Source organism: Topomyia yanbarensis, chromosome 2 (genome assembly GCF_030247195.1).
Source record: "Topomyia yanbarensis strain Yona2022 chromosome 2, ASM3024719v1, whole genome shotgun sequence".
Classification (NCBI taxonomy): domain Eukaryota; kingdom Metazoa; phylum Arthropoda; class Insecta; order Diptera; family Culicidae; genus Topomyia; species Topomyia yanbarensis.
In genome coordinates this window covers 416,744,994-416,759,620 of record NC_080671.1, presented here as the reverse complement: position 1 = coordinate 416,759,620, position 14,627 = coordinate 416,744,994, and the positions used below count along the sequence as shown (strand labels likewise).

At 41.4% G+C, this 14,627-nt stretch overlaps 4 protein-coding genes across 4 annotated transcripts; 2 read left to right on the top strand and 2 right to left on the bottom strand.

Annotated features, from left to right (window-relative positions):
- The first annotated feature begins 4,498 nt into the window (after positions 1-4,498).
- Positions 4,499-5,655, top strand: LOC131685186 (armadillo repeat-containing protein 7). Its single transcript, XM_058968725.1, is given in 3 exon segments — positions 4,499-4,770; positions 4,831-5,243; positions 5,245-5,655. Coding segments are annotated over 3 exon segments (888 nt in total). The 5' UTR covers positions 4,499-4,661; the 3' UTR covers positions 5,611-5,655.
- A 304-nt stretch (positions 5,656-5,959) lies between these two features.
- LOC131685184 (follicle cell protein 3C-1) lies at positions 5,960-6,657 on the top strand. The gene has a single exon (XM_058968723.1). It carries the CDS (start codon positions 6,085-6,087, stop codon positions 6,655-6,657), a length of 573 nt encoding a protein of 190 aa, XP_058824706.1. The 5' UTR covers positions 5,960-6,084.
- A 45-nt stretch (positions 6,658-6,702) lies between these two features.
- On the bottom strand, positions 6,703-7,519 carry LOC131685185 (large ribosomal subunit protein eL42). The gene is made up of 3 exons (XM_058968724.1): positions 7,425-7,519; positions 7,002-7,175; positions 6,703-6,940 (listed from the first exon to the last, which is right to left on the bottom strand). Exons 1-3 carry the CDS (start codon positions 7,425-7,427, stop codon positions 6,803-6,805), a joined length of 315 nt encoding a protein of 104 aa, XP_058824707.1. The 5' UTR covers positions 7,428-7,519; the 3' UTR covers positions 6,703-6,802.
- Positions 7,520-10,202: 2,683 nt separating this feature from the next.
- LOC131680914 (uncharacterized) lies at positions 10,203-11,858 on the bottom strand. The gene has a single exon (XM_058961630.1). It carries the CDS (start codon positions 11,856-11,858, stop codon positions 10,203-10,205), a length of 1,656 nt encoding a protein of 551 aa, XP_058817613.1.
- Between the last annotated feature and the right edge of the window lie 2,769 nt (positions 11,859-14,627).

The window sequence follows — 14,627 nt, the reverse complement described above, 5'->3', positions numbered from 1 at the left end:
TGAAAACGACAGAAAAATAAACGTCTTGCGCTAATTGGGTGAAAGCCACGTATATGGCACCCCTATCCCATTTGTATTGAACTGACATAAGTCAACATATCAGCGGGCACACACATTATGTGCCCCACTGACAGCTCAAATTGTTCTGCTCGTTTTGCTCGAAGCTCTATTTTCACCAGTCAGATACCGTACGGCATGACTCAATTTTTAGACATTTGTTAAAAAGTGAAAATATTGGACAGCTAATTGAAGAAATATGTTGTATTAGACATGTCGGTGAATAACAAAAACTTTACACCGTGGTGCAAAACGAACTCGACTATCACAAAATTGTGTCGAATGAAATCGATTCTGTTTATTGTGGATCGACCCTAACGCTACGTTTTAGATGTTGGCATAGAAATCATGGCGGCGTAGCAGATACCTGGTGAAAACTGATATTGAGATAGAAAATAACTTCCTGGTTCCTCGAATGAATGAATCCCAACCACGAAAAATACGTATCAGAATAATCGTACTGATACTGCAAAATTTTCGAAAATTATGAAATAGACTAGGCACATTATCCACTGTTGCTAAACCGCTTATATTTTTCATCGGTGGTTTAAAGGTATACACTGGCTTATTCTACATCACGACGGATCGCTTTTTCGAACGAATGTTATTTGCATTCTTCATAACGACAGCAAAATGAAACGAGTCAGATTCGATCGAACCACATTCGTTCGAAAAATCAATCCGTCGTAATGCAGAATAAGGCTGACAATTTCGCACATGTGAATTGTTGCTGTATCGATGCCCCTGTCTTCTGCGACCCGCTGAAAGTTGGCCGTCAGTACCCTCTTTCTAACTGTTCGTTCAGTTACAGTAGGCAAGCCGCCCTGTGCGATTCCGACTCTGACAATGCCGCATAGTCTGATACCGGACCACCTTTCGTACCGATTTCCGGAGTATGATGTCTAGCACCAGGGCTGCTTCCTCGGATAACGGAACGAGAGCGACGTTTTTCTTTCTTCCTTTTATCTTTTTTCTGGAATCAAATATTGGTTTAATTTTGGCATATAATAAAAAACTTTCACCTTATTACCCTCTTGTGCTTAACCTCGGATGACGAAAAGAAAGATTATCACCATTGCAGGTTCCTCGTATAAAGAAGAACGTGAATGCTTCAGGTACCAATAACTTCGTTTTTCTAGTAACTAGAAAGGTAATTTTGTAAACATAACATAGTTGCTATACAGCAACTGAAAATCAATAAACAAAGAAGTGTTGCTGAAAAAATATTTTTTTCGTACGAATCCAGGGGTCCCTCAATATACTGGTAACTGGCGGTAAATGACTCGGACCCTTTTTCTTCACAATATTTCATTAAGTTTCAGGTCGTGTTGTTGGTGACCATATCAGACGAGTAAAAAACAAGGACAGTCGAAAGTAAAGTAAGTGCACACTAAAAAAATCTGAATATTAATAATGACTCAATTGAGAAATCTGACGCAATTGCATATGACGCAACTTTCAATGTGATCTACACACCTTGAAAAACTCTTGTAATTTTACGTCATCTTGCGCCGACATATGCCAGCGAACAAAATGACCGATTATTACGTTCATTCTTATTTTTACACGACATCAAATTATTCAAAAACGTAATTTTACATAGTCGACATATGACATAAAAATAGATCACATTGAAAGTTGCGTCATATGCAATTGCGTCAGATTTCTCAATTGAGTCATCATTAATATTCAGATTTTTTTAGTGTGTATTTTTATGTCATAATCGACTCACTCATAATACTCTTTTAAATAAATTCAATATTCCGAAATTATAAACAAAATCGATTGTCACACGCACTATTTTTAAGTGCAGGAAATAAAATTTAAACCCAATGACTAAGTTTTCAGTGTAAGATGCCATAAAATTACACGTCCCGAATCAAAAACGCATAAAGCGAAATGAAGCGCGTATTTATCTAAAAAATTATCAAGGTCCGTCGGCTGCGCAAGGTGATTTTGCGTGTTAAGATAACAATGCAACTATATTGCAAGTTCTGCGGTTTATCCACTGAAAACGTCGAGTTTTTTTTACCAAACATGTTTAGTTACACAAAAAAAGAAAAGAAGTTCGATTACCCTTTCGACCACTGTCATGTCATTTTTAAAATCGTTTTTGCAGCATATTCTTGACTCATAATTCCATGATACTTCGACCCAGTAAATGGTGGACCTATTCTGAATTTTGATGGAAATTCGGTTAGTTGAATTTTATTTGTATCTTCCATGTTCACGAAAATAGATAATGAGTCGATGATTTGTTGGTAAGAAGCTGCGTGACGAAACTGCAGTAAGGTTATTTTTATTTTAGGATTGAAAATTAGTTTTACTTCAATTTTAATAGACAAATGTAATTTCACAGCGTTCTTGTAAATTTACATGTCGCATGTAATTTTACTGCTGGCCTAATGTAAAGTTACGTTTTTGAATAATTTGGTGTCGTGTAAAAATAAGAATGAACGTAATAATCGGTCATTTTGTTCGCTGGCATATGTCGTCGCAAGATGACGTAAAATTACAAGAGTTTTTCAAAGTGTGTGCCTCCCATCGTTACCTCTCAATCGACTGTGCCTTCTCCGTAGGTTTTCAGCAATTTAAAAATTCTGGAGTATGGTAAGCCAGAAAGTCTTCCATTAGAATTGAATCACCGAGCACTTTTTCGGATTTACACATCCAGTTCTTGCTACACCACATTCAGCAAAGGCTTCATGCAAGTTTTGGAAAAACCGGCAATCCTGAATTGAGTGGATGAGACGAAATATTTTGAGATCATCTGTATTGGACCGGTGAGGAGTTTTCAGCACTAAATACACGTCATTGAAATAAAGCAGAAACATCGTCGGTCTCACCTGCTATTCCTGATGTAAAAATAAGTACGTGGCAATCTCCATCTCTCGATCGAAACGGCTGCAAATCTACCGTTAATTCCAAAATGTTTTCGATTATTATATGATATATTATATGCAGGATGCTAGACTCGGCAGGTTAGTCGCTGTTAAGCGTCCAGCCATGAAGCCATATTAATCGTAGATTGGGTACTGCTTGCATTGATCCTGAAGTGGTTCCATAATCACCAGCTCGAGAGAGCCCTCAATGAATTAATTCCACTACAGTTATTAATGTTTGGCCATTTCCCAGAATTGGAAGCATGTTCGCGAATTCCAGCAAAAACAAGAGATCAAAGGAAATTCTTGAGGTCCCGGATTGAACGACGAATTAAGCTGAAGCTCGTTTCATCGACATTGATATCGGCCAGAATTTGGTCCACAACTGGAATTGGTTGGATTTATTCGGCTGCAAAATTTCATGCAAACGGACTACACTTCATTCATATTCAACGTACATACGAACGTTCTTTCTCTTTTCAATTTTTATGTAAGAAAAGCAAGTAGAAATAACGAGGTACTTTTGAAGGATTAAAAAGACATCGGATACTATAATTGGGAGATTCAGATGTATTAAGCTTTGTTTGTCGTATTCTGGTCGGTGGTAACTGCGAGTTGGACAAGAGTGAATACAGCATAGATTCAATATAGATAAATATTTTAGGCTTACAGGCGAAAAATCAGGACAAATCTGGAGTTTTTCTCGACTTGCCAGGACACCATGATGTATTGTCACCCTACATACCCATATACGGCTTGTTTTAATGCTTGAAATTCGTAGTGTTTATAAGTATTTGTAAAGCTTGTATAAAGCTTATAGACATTTGCAAAGCTTGTATATAACCTATAAATGTCGAAAGGCGTTTACATAAGGTGAATATAATGCTTGCTTTAGTGCTTAGTGGTGTTCTGGGTATGGTAGGTATCAAAGTCTCTGGGTGAGGCAATTCCCAGTAAAGCTCAGCCGGAATAGAATTGCTAATAGTATTCCGGTTCCAGTGACAAAACCGATTCTAACTAGAATCGGTTGCGGCACTGGAGCCGGAGTACCAACTAGAACCAGCCAGCACTCCGGCTTATTTTTCAGCTGAACTTAACAGGTTTTTGTCAAGAAATTCGGACTACAGTCATCAATTTATTGCACCTACATGCAGAAAAAGGATTTGTAGGTTCAATAAAAATATAGATTAAATTCAATAAATAAAATTATTGGTCGGGAGACATTAAATTTATTTATTGAATTCAATAAGATTTATTTATTGCTTCAATAAAAAAAAATTGTTCCATTTTTAATATTTTAATTAAACCAAAATTACTGAAATTAAAAATGATTTTATTGAAAACCAAAATTTATTGTTGTTGCAATAAAAAATATTTTCAGACCACTAAGTTTGTTGTTTGAAGCAAAAAACAATATGATCGGATTCAATAAAACATATTTTTGGTTTAAATTTGCTTTATTTTTCTGCGTGTAATACGTCGGTATTCACCGTTTATAGTATACAGGTAGTCGGTATAATAGATTACCCTTTCCTATAAAACGACAAACACCGCTGCATCGATAATGAATGTAAACAAACGTTTACATTCATTATCACATTGTAGCAATACAATGTGGCGGAAAGTGCAACAGAATTTGTAATACCAATAAGTTCAATTTTGAGGACAGCATAAAATCAATTAAAAAAATATAGGTAATTCTTAAAATGATCCTACGTTAAAATGTTTAGTAATTACGACCGTTTAAAAAAACGTACACCAAAAGAAGGAATAGATCGACGAGAATATATCTCGCTACTCGTGGACGAATACTACGAAACGAACAATCTAGGTATTTTCATGGTCAAAGTAGATTTCTGTTACAAGATTGTAAAAAGTTTCTTCTTAACAGAAGCCCAGCAACAAGTGACAGCTAATTTAGCAAACTTCGCCTACGATCCAATCAACTGGAACTTCCTGAAGCAGTCGAAGACTCACGAACTTTTCGTGGAAATTTTGAATGGTGCCGTGGATTCATCGTTGCTGGTCCACGCAGCAGCTGGAATTTGCAATCTATGCCTTGATGCCGAAATCTCCGAATACGTTAGACGCGGTGGAACTTTAAAGCAAATCAAACTGCTTGTTCGTAAGCACAACGGAAATTCCGAACTGATAGCCCATTTGCTAACAATTTTAATATATTTGGATAACGAACCTATTGAGGACGAATTCCGTCAATTGTGTGCAACTTTAAAAAAAGGAAGTAATAGGAAAATTGCAAACTTAGTGGAGTTATTTATAAAAGATCATGTTGCCCCAAAGTAGACGCTTATTTTGTAGTCAAAAGGTTTTTACTTTGAGTCGAATCTTTCGCCAGGAAGACTTGCTCCAGTTTGCAGAATTTACCGGAGACAGCAATCCAATTCACCAGCATAAAACAAGTCAACAGCGATTTGTTAATGGTGCTCTGTTGAATGCCATAACGGCGGGAATTATCGGTAGTAACTTTCCTGGCTATGTTGTCGCATCGCAGGAGTTTCGCTTTCCTAACCGATGCCGGCTAGACGAGGAAACAATGTTTACGGTGAAGGTTGGAGACCTTAGAAAAATCGTTAGCGTTTCATACGAGTGTCAGCAAGGTGGACAGACGGTGTTTGCTGGCACCGCAAAGTTGTTCGCAGTGAAGTTGTAACCGTTTTAGAATGCTTTAGTAAATAAAAAAAGACATATTTGTAAACCTTTCTTTCGTTTGATGACATAACTTGCATAGCACAAGCACATTCGACTCTTGACCATGATTTTGTCGCTTGACATTAGAAAATTCATGAAGAAGTAACGAGTAGCGACAGGCCTGGCTTTTTATTTAAATAAAACAAATTTCACCTTCAAAGTGATAATAGTAATTATCGTTAAATGGTGTTTAATTGGTTTAAAATACATATTAAACAACTCTAATAAGGTCTATGATACAAACCTATTATATCAAAGCAAAGTTGCTGCATAATTTGACCTCAACTATGAAAAACATTTCTATCCAATGTTGCATAAGAAAAATGCTACTAAGAGCATCAAAAACAAAAATAAACAATTGCAAAGACACCGGCATTCGAATGCTTTTTATCACTGCAACAGCCACAATTCAGCTCAGTTCCGCTCGAGCGTCAAAATGGTTCACAAGATTCGTGCGGTGATCATAATCATCAAGCTAACCTGTCTGTTGGCCATCTGGTCCGTTCATATAACCAACGGCCAAAAAGTGAGAGCGAGAAAAGCGAAACATGCCGACCTGGAGACAAACGCCGTTGTTCAAACGGAAAATGTGCCGTGTACCTGTGCTATTTTTCTGACCGGTCAATTCAATAAGTACAACCGAACGGAACCACCGCGAGGAAACCCTGGAATACAGCTGGAACTGATGCATAACTATCCATGCACCAGTGCGGGAAATAAGCAGTGTTCCAACCGGTGTCTGGATGCAATTCTGAAGCATTTACCCAATTCACCGGCGCTAATCTGCGGAACCATTGATCGGGATTGCTTCCGGGAGCGTGCTTACCTGTTCTATCAGAATTGCAATCCTCGGTGGGTTAACAGCAATCTTTCTGCCGGAAGGGAATTCTGCTGCCAGAACGATCGACCAATGCGCTGCACAAAAATGGCTGAACTAATACGAGAAACGTTACTGGCCGGCAATAGGACTACGACGGACGACGATGAATATCCAGATGAATCGATATAATAGAGAATTGTGATATTTACTGTACATTAAGCGAAATTGCTACAATTCTGGTACTTCCGAAACTCCGCTTATATTGTGTAGTTCCTTCAGTAAGTTTTAAACAATAGGGAAAATGTTGATAATAGCACGCTCTGAGCTATCTCATTTAGAACTGAATCATCTGTCCCTTTCGCTTCTTGTCGCCACCCAGCTCGAAATGCTTGCAGCGCTTCAGAGGGGCTTGCTTGCGATACTTGCACTCGACGCATTCCATACGCAGTACGATTTTCTTTGTGGTCTTTGCCTATGGAAGAAATATTTACTATAATTTTTACTCAGTACACTAAAATCAAAAGGTATTTTACCTTCTTTCTGAAGATCGGTTTGGTTTGACCACCGAAACCCTTTTGTTTACGATCGTAACGGCGACGGCCCTGGGAAGCCTGTCGTTCCTTGGACTTCTTGTACTGCGTTACCTTGTGAACTCGGTGCACCTTGCACTTCTTGCAGTAGGTACGACGTTGCTTGGGTACGTTAACCTGCGGAAAGATGATCAAAAAACAAAAACTTTGAAGGATCGGCTAGATAAACACGCATAACCTATTGAGTTGCATTCGGTTGCTGTACTCAAGCAAACATACTAGATTTTATGCACTAACTAGATTTTCAACATAACAATTTGAATCATAATTCAAAGGAAGTAGTAATATTTACGACGTGCGACAGTACACATAAAAGTTTACACATTTTTAATCAAAGAAAATACAAAAATTAAACTCCACACGTACCATTTTCGATGTTCTCGTCGATTCAGTCACAAACGAAAAGAGAGCGCAGGAAACGAGACCTGTCAAATTCAGCAGCTGTCAGAATGACAGCTTCCGGATTCGTGCTGGAAAAGAAAGTTGCCGCAGAGGGATTCTCTGTCAAGCGAAAATTAACGGGTGCTGTCCTCTTCTGGTGAGCGTTTTCAACAATCACATGGAAACATTCACACAGTGGGTTTGTTGAGCGAAAAAATGAAATGTGTAGTCATTCATTTTACTTCTTTGAGCAAATCTCCTGGATGGGCTAAGACTTCATTAAAACCGCCCTTTTTGTGCAGGTTCATTTTTCGATTTAGATTTACAGGGTCCATTTAAAATACACAAGTGCCTAAAACTTGTAAAAAGCTTCCCGAACTGCATACTAGCAACCGGTTTCCTCTTAAACGTAAATCGTGAACCGTTTTTGCTCGCAGTGATTTTTTAACCCAGTATTGCTCACAGCCTCTCACTATACCCTCCTCTTTATAACATAATTTCAAGCATAATCTGCTCTTTGCTGTTTTTTAAACTAATTAGTTATTTTAATTGGGTCATTAATTGGGAAAAAATCTTGTTTTATTACATACATCGATAAAGCTGATTTTCGTGATTGCAAAAATGTTTTTATCCAACTCAGGAAACGTGAAAATAAAATTTAAATTTAAAATAAAGAAATATGTTGACAGTCTGTATTTGAAACTATCAGAAGAATTAGACATATCGAATTTCACGACAAATGATGCCCTGTCATACATGAATGCATGAATACATGTTTTCCCGCAGGGTTATTTTTATTTGACAAACACCATCCAATGCATATAGTTTTTTTTTTCATTTTGGGTGTTGTCTTGATAGGCCAGATGTAAACAATCGCAGTTTTCCTATGTATGGTTGCCAAGTTTACATAAGATTTATTTTAAAAAACAAAAAAAATCGTTTTCAGGTATTTTTTGTGAAATAATGTTATATTAAGTATATTGGACCTAAAATTTATCAAATGGAACGGAAAACTATATATAGCTTAATGACCCAATTAATCAGTTGTCTCTTGCCACTAATCGATTACAATTACCAACTATGTAAAATCTATTGAGACATTCACTGAAACGTACACGCCGCACCAACTGCTTACTAAACTTACTAAGGTTGCCAGGAAGTTTTTTGTGTAACTAATACTTGTATTTACTATTTGCAGTAGTAGTAAGCCTCCCATTTTGGCTTGAACGCAAAGACAATTTTTAAAACAGAATTTGATTGATAAGTATAGCTCATTAAACCAATTTTATCAATTCTGTGATCAACAAAGAATTTTTGAATTTTACTGAACGTCATGAATTTGGCACCACTTGCATCTGTTATACTTAACCTTCACAAAACGTTGCATAACGAAGGGCTTATTTTTGGAACAATTTGTTTACTCATTCAGTCCTTCGTTATGCAAATTTGCAACATTATGACATATTGGCTAAGCGCGGTGTTTCAGTGGAATTTTGGAAAAACAATAGGCTAATAATAAATAAAAGGCGTAATAAAAATAATATTATGCATAAACTTTAACCCATATATAGCCCAACGATTTCACATATTGTTTGGATATTACCCTGAACAGGTCGGTAGGCTTTTAAATCATATGCTGTTGGTTGGTTTGGTTGGTTGTTTATTACGGGCTTTAACCTACTTGGTCATTCACCCGAGAAGATAATAAAGTGCATACATATTATTACATTTCATTGTGAATTTCATTGGCGATATTCTAAAGGCTGCCTGATAGGTTATTCGTTCTGGGTCGCTGGCGTGCTTTGGATTTTGGAATACTACAGAGCGGATGAGGCGAACCGTCCGTGGAAGTACCTACAATTTCTCAATGAGTCGGCTTCCTCCTTCCGCTGATCCCGCAGTGACCGGGTACCCAGCATATAGTAGTCAATGAATCGCAGGTGTCCTCTATGGCCTATATGTAAGGGTGGCGTGATGTTCCCGTTTCCAGGGCGGATATGACCGACATAGAGTCCGTCAGAATGATAGTCGGTATTCCCTCTGGTCTTCTTGCAATCGCGAGACTGATGGCAGCAGCTTCTGCCGAGAAAATGGAGCAGCTGGTGGGGAGGCGGTAGGTCAGACCAGTTCCTATTCCGCAGACGCCAACTCCAACTTTTCCTTGCAGCTTAGAAGCGTCAGTGTAGATCCGGACGTGGTTCGGGAATCGTTGGTTCATCAGCTCTAGGAATTTGGCCTGAACGACCTCGGGGGGAGGGCCTGCTCCCAGTGACCTGGATAGGTTGGTGTTCGGACTTCTCGTGTACCAGGGACGGTCCCGGGTCCTGTGGAGACGAGCTATTTCTGGGAGGTCTGTGCCGGTGTATTCCAGGAATATATTTTGAGCCGTTTTCAGGAGGGCACAAGAGCCACCGGACGTCCTTTCGAGAAATCCTAGAGCGCGCCTGAGTATGATGCTAGCGGCCGCCCACCGAAAGGGGGGAATGCCAGCTTCGACACAGGCTGCTTCGGCGGGAGTGCTCGGCAGTAGGTTAGAGGCCAACCGAGTCGTTCCGTTGTACAGGGGAGCAAGGATCATCATAAGCCCTTCCATATTGTGGCTGGTTATTTCAATACCGTAGAATATTTTGCTGTTGATGAGCGCACTGATGACGTTCAGAGCAGTTCTCTTGTTCCATGTCGGATGCCGGGCACTGATGGTTCGAATGAGGCGTTTCCTGCTTTCACAGTCTCGTTTGACAGTCTCGAAGTGCGATACGAAAGTTAAACGGCGGTCCAGCGTGATACCGAGTATTTTTCGTTCTCTGCGGAAAGGGATAAGTATATTTTTGAGCTTGACCGGTCTATCAGTGGCTTGATGATAGGAATTGCAACAGTGGCGGCGGCTATGTTGAATTCCACTGTTTCAGCCCATTTTCCGATGACGTTTACTGCGGCTTGAAGCTTTATCCGAACTCGAGCGGTCGATCCTCCCACTACGACGATTATGATGTCGTCGGCGTAGACGAAAACATAAACTCCACCCGGTAGAGATGCAAAGAGGGAGTTCATGCTGACGAGGAATAAAGTGACGGCGAGGACGGCTTCCTGTGGGATACCGTTTACTTCCACATACGTTCTGGATTGTAGGCTACCGACTCCCACTCGGAAGACACGATTGTTGAGGTAGTCCTTGATGTAGTTTCCAAGGTTACCGGTGACTCCCCAATTAGCTAGTTGCCGGAGAACCCCCTCGCGGTAGACTGTGTTGTAGGCCTTGGCGATGTCCAATATAGCTATGTCGGCATGCAGGTCGTCCGTCAGAGCCTGCCGGAGAATTTCTTCAAATGATCCGAGGTGGGCTCCAGTACCTCCACCTTTGCGAAATGCGAATTGGCGCTGGTCAAGATGGGAGTTTTCTTCGAGGTAGGTCATAAGCCGTTTGTTGACCATCCGCTCCATAGTTTTTGCTACGCAGGGGAGCAGGCTAATCGGCCGGAAGTCTTTCGCCGTACGAGGAGTGTTACTCTTCTTTGGTATGGGGATTACAAGGGCCGTTTTCCAAGAAGATGGGATGGGTTGACCATTCCAGATGCGGTTCAAACATTCCAATAGCACTCTTCTAGCCTCGGGTGGAGCATGCTGCAGCATAGGGTAGCCGACATCATCTAGTCCGACGGAGTTGCCGTGGGCGGTAGCGAGTGAGGCTGTTAACTCTATTCCAGAGAACGCTCTGTTGAAGTCTTGTCCTGAGTCCGGTGGGAAGGATATGGGCGCTCTTCCGAGTCTACTGCATCGTGCTAAAAAGGTTGGAGGGAGGGCAGCGTCAGAGGATAACGAACTGAAGTGTTTGCCGAGTTCTTTGGCAATTACTCGGGGTTCGACTGTTGTGTTTCCGTTGACTTCGAGGGAGAAGCCGACTTGCCTTCTTTTCCCGCTGAGAGCGTCAACTCTCCTCCAAAGCTCAGTGGTGGGAACATCGGGAGATATCCCCTGGAGAAACGCGTTCCAGCTCTTGATCTTCGCAGTCTCGATGGCCTTCCTGGCCCGGTTTCGTGATCTACGAAACTCTGCAGCCCTTTGTTCTTTCATGGGGTGGTTAGCAGGGGTCTTTTTCAGTATCCGGAGTGCTTTGCGGCGGTCTTTGATGGCTTGCCTGACCTCCGGGTTCCACCAGTGGGTGGCTCGGGGTGGAGGTTTGCCACTTGTACGAGGAATACTGCGCTCGGCGGCTTGAACCAGTTTAGCCACCAGATCCAACAGAAGACCGCCCGAGGACTTAGTCTCAAACAGATCATCCGAAACCCCCAGCCGTTTAGATAGGGAGAAAGTCATCTCCCCTGTATCGGCCCTGTCCGGAGTAGTACCGACTACAGTCGACGATCCTCCGGCAGCTGCCGGTGCAGGGGAACCGGTTTCCCACCGGGTAAGTTGCAACATACATTTTCCCATCAAAGAACAGCCGTACGCCCCTGAACCGCTTCTAGACAATTCAGCCCATCCACACCCCTACCTTGTCGCCGGGCAAACAACGAAAGGAAACCGATGCCTAAGGACGAACACCAACACAAAGCAACCAACGAATGGAAGGGACCACAACAAAAGCCCTGCCCACCGGGCACCAAGTCCCATCGCCGGATGCTCCTGGCATCCAATGAGATTCCACAACTGGCAACCGATCGAAGTAACACCTAACCCCACCCCTGCGAGCCCCTTGCCATACCCACTGCGGTCCCTGGAAGGGCAGTCTGCTAGCCCACTTGAGCACCACCCCCAACCGAGATACGCCTCTCATGACCTCTGTAGCACCAGACCTGATCGAAGGCCGACCGAGGACTTAGCCTCCAATACATTATCCGAAATTGCCAGATGTTTAGTCAGGGAGAAAGCCTTCTCCCCTGCATCGGCCCTGTCTGGAGTAGTACCGACCATAGTCGACGAGCCTCCGGCGGCTGCCGATGCAGGGGACCCGGCTCCCATCCGGGTAAGTCGCCTCCCCAATTCACACAACCTAGACCAGATTATCGCCTTTGCCGCCTTTGCAGACTGCAACGATCACTCACAGTCCATCGAATACAACAATTCCCCGTCCGCTGTCCTTTTCACGAACGGAAGTCCATTTAGGAGGACCACCGAGCTAACCTCAACAGAATGGAGTCCCATCTCACAAAGCAGCGATATTATCTTCGAGCCGGAACCCCATGGTAACGCTCCTGTCAGAGGAAGCAAGGAAAGAGTGTCCGACCACACACCTTACCGGAACCAACCAACCGCGGAACACATACTCAGTCCGGACAATTTTAGCAAATCAATCAATGAGAACGACTCCACTCTCCGGCTCACACTCGCTTTACAGTGGAACATGAACGGCCTCCGGGGTTGCTTAGGGGATCTACAGTTGCAAATTGCTCAACATCAACCAATATGCTTGGCTCTCCAAGAAACTCCTATCCGGGACGGGACCAATCCCGGACCATGGCTGGGAAACCGGTACTCGTGGGAGGCTAGAAGCGGAGATAACATCTTCCAGACCATTGGCCTCGGCATCCGTACCGACATACCATCAACACCGGTACAACTCAACACGGAGCTTATAGTCGTGGCACGAACCATATCCTATCCGGTCAGATGTACAGTGGCCTCTGTCTACATCCCCGCCGGAGTGCGCAATATCGGTTCAAAATTGAAGAACATGCTGGAGCAACTAGACACCCCCCCTCCTGGTGATGGGGGACTTCAACGCCCACCATCCTCTGTGGGGATCTGGTAGAAGCGACAAACGGGGCAGCCAAATTGCCAAAGTCATGGAAGAATGTAACGCTATTATACTTAACAACGGAAGCTTCACCTATATCAGAGGCCAATACTCTTCCGTCTTGGACATATCTTTCTGCTCCGCGGAGCTCGCTGGGGCCTGTGGTTGGTCCGTTCTCACAGACACCGGAAATAGCGACCACTTCCCAATTCAAATAACGTACGACCGCATACCACCAACCATGACTCGCCGTCAGCGATGGCTATACGTTCAGGCGGACTGGGTAGCCTACGAAGAGGCAGTCTCGGACTCTCTCGCACCAGGCCGCGAATACACACCCGACCAACTAATGGCTAATCATATGCTGTTTATTAGGGCAGTATGTCCAGAAAATAACCATTATGTCCGTATTTGGAACCCATCACGCAGAAAAATGTATTGTAGGTATAACAATATTCTGGTTCAAATTCAATAATTATTATTATTGTCTCAGGGCTAATAATTTTCATTAATCAATTCAATTCATAATATTGTTATTTCTACAATAAATTCTGGTTTTGACGTTTCTAGATTTTAATCACATTATCGGTTGAATCAACAATAAAATTGTTGAAACGATCGACACTGTGTTATTGATCGAATGATGTGAACACGATTAGTTCAACAATATTCTGTTATTGAAACAACGATTAATATATTAAACAATTACTATTGTAATGTTTGTTTCCTTTCAATACAAATAAAACATTTTTTAAGGGTTTTGATTTTTAGTTATAATAAAACCTTTCTTAAGCTTACATAATCAGTTGCCCTACAACTTTCAACATTTCAGGGTTGTTCTGCAAGTTAAAAAGATAATGTTGCAGTCAATATATTTAAATTATTTTAATATTTACACTTACCCAGAGAGCATCCTTTGCGTCAGAACAATTGTAGCACTAGCACCGCAACTTCCCTGTATGTTGTGACTGCGTTGTCAAGTCAGTGTAAATAGAAATTTTACATTTAGTAAAGGTATTGTGATACTTTTGATTTGCTTTTTATACTTACATGTATGCGGAACAAAACTACGCACCGTACATAGAATACACATACAAATACACAATACACGCTGATTTGGTACTATGCAAGACCAACATAAAATCAAATTTGGTTAAAGTAAAAATAATATTGTTATTTCAACAATAAAACAATGTATATTTAAAAATCGTTGAGTTTTTAATCAATAATAGAGTGACGATTCTTATCAAAAATCCATTTTGTTGGTTTAAGCGTTTAAAATTCCGCTGCGTGATTCCGTTCTTCCACGAAATATAAAATTTCACTCTCCAATTAAATTTTTAATAACGTACCATTCATAAATTACGTAACGCAAAAAATGCTCAAAATTGACTCCCCCCTTCCCCGCATGTAACAAGCTGTCACAATTTTATCTATCCCTCTCTCCCCTATTA

Excerpts from the sequence above, each read along its gene's own strand:
- LOC131685184 (XM_058968723.1), top strand. The coding sequence starts at position 6,085 with ATGGTTCACAAGATTCGTGCGGTGATCATAATCATCAAGCTAACCTGT.
- LOC131685185 (XM_058968724.1), bottom strand. Across the intron at positions 6,941-7,001 it reads AACCGATCTTCAGAAAGAAG|GCAAAGACCACAAAGAAAAT; the intron begins GTAAAATACCTT and ends TTTCTTCCATAG.
- LOC131680914 (XM_058961630.1), bottom strand. The coding sequence starts at position 11,858 with ATGTTGCAACTTACCCGGTGGGAAACCGGTTCCCCTGCACCGGCAGCT.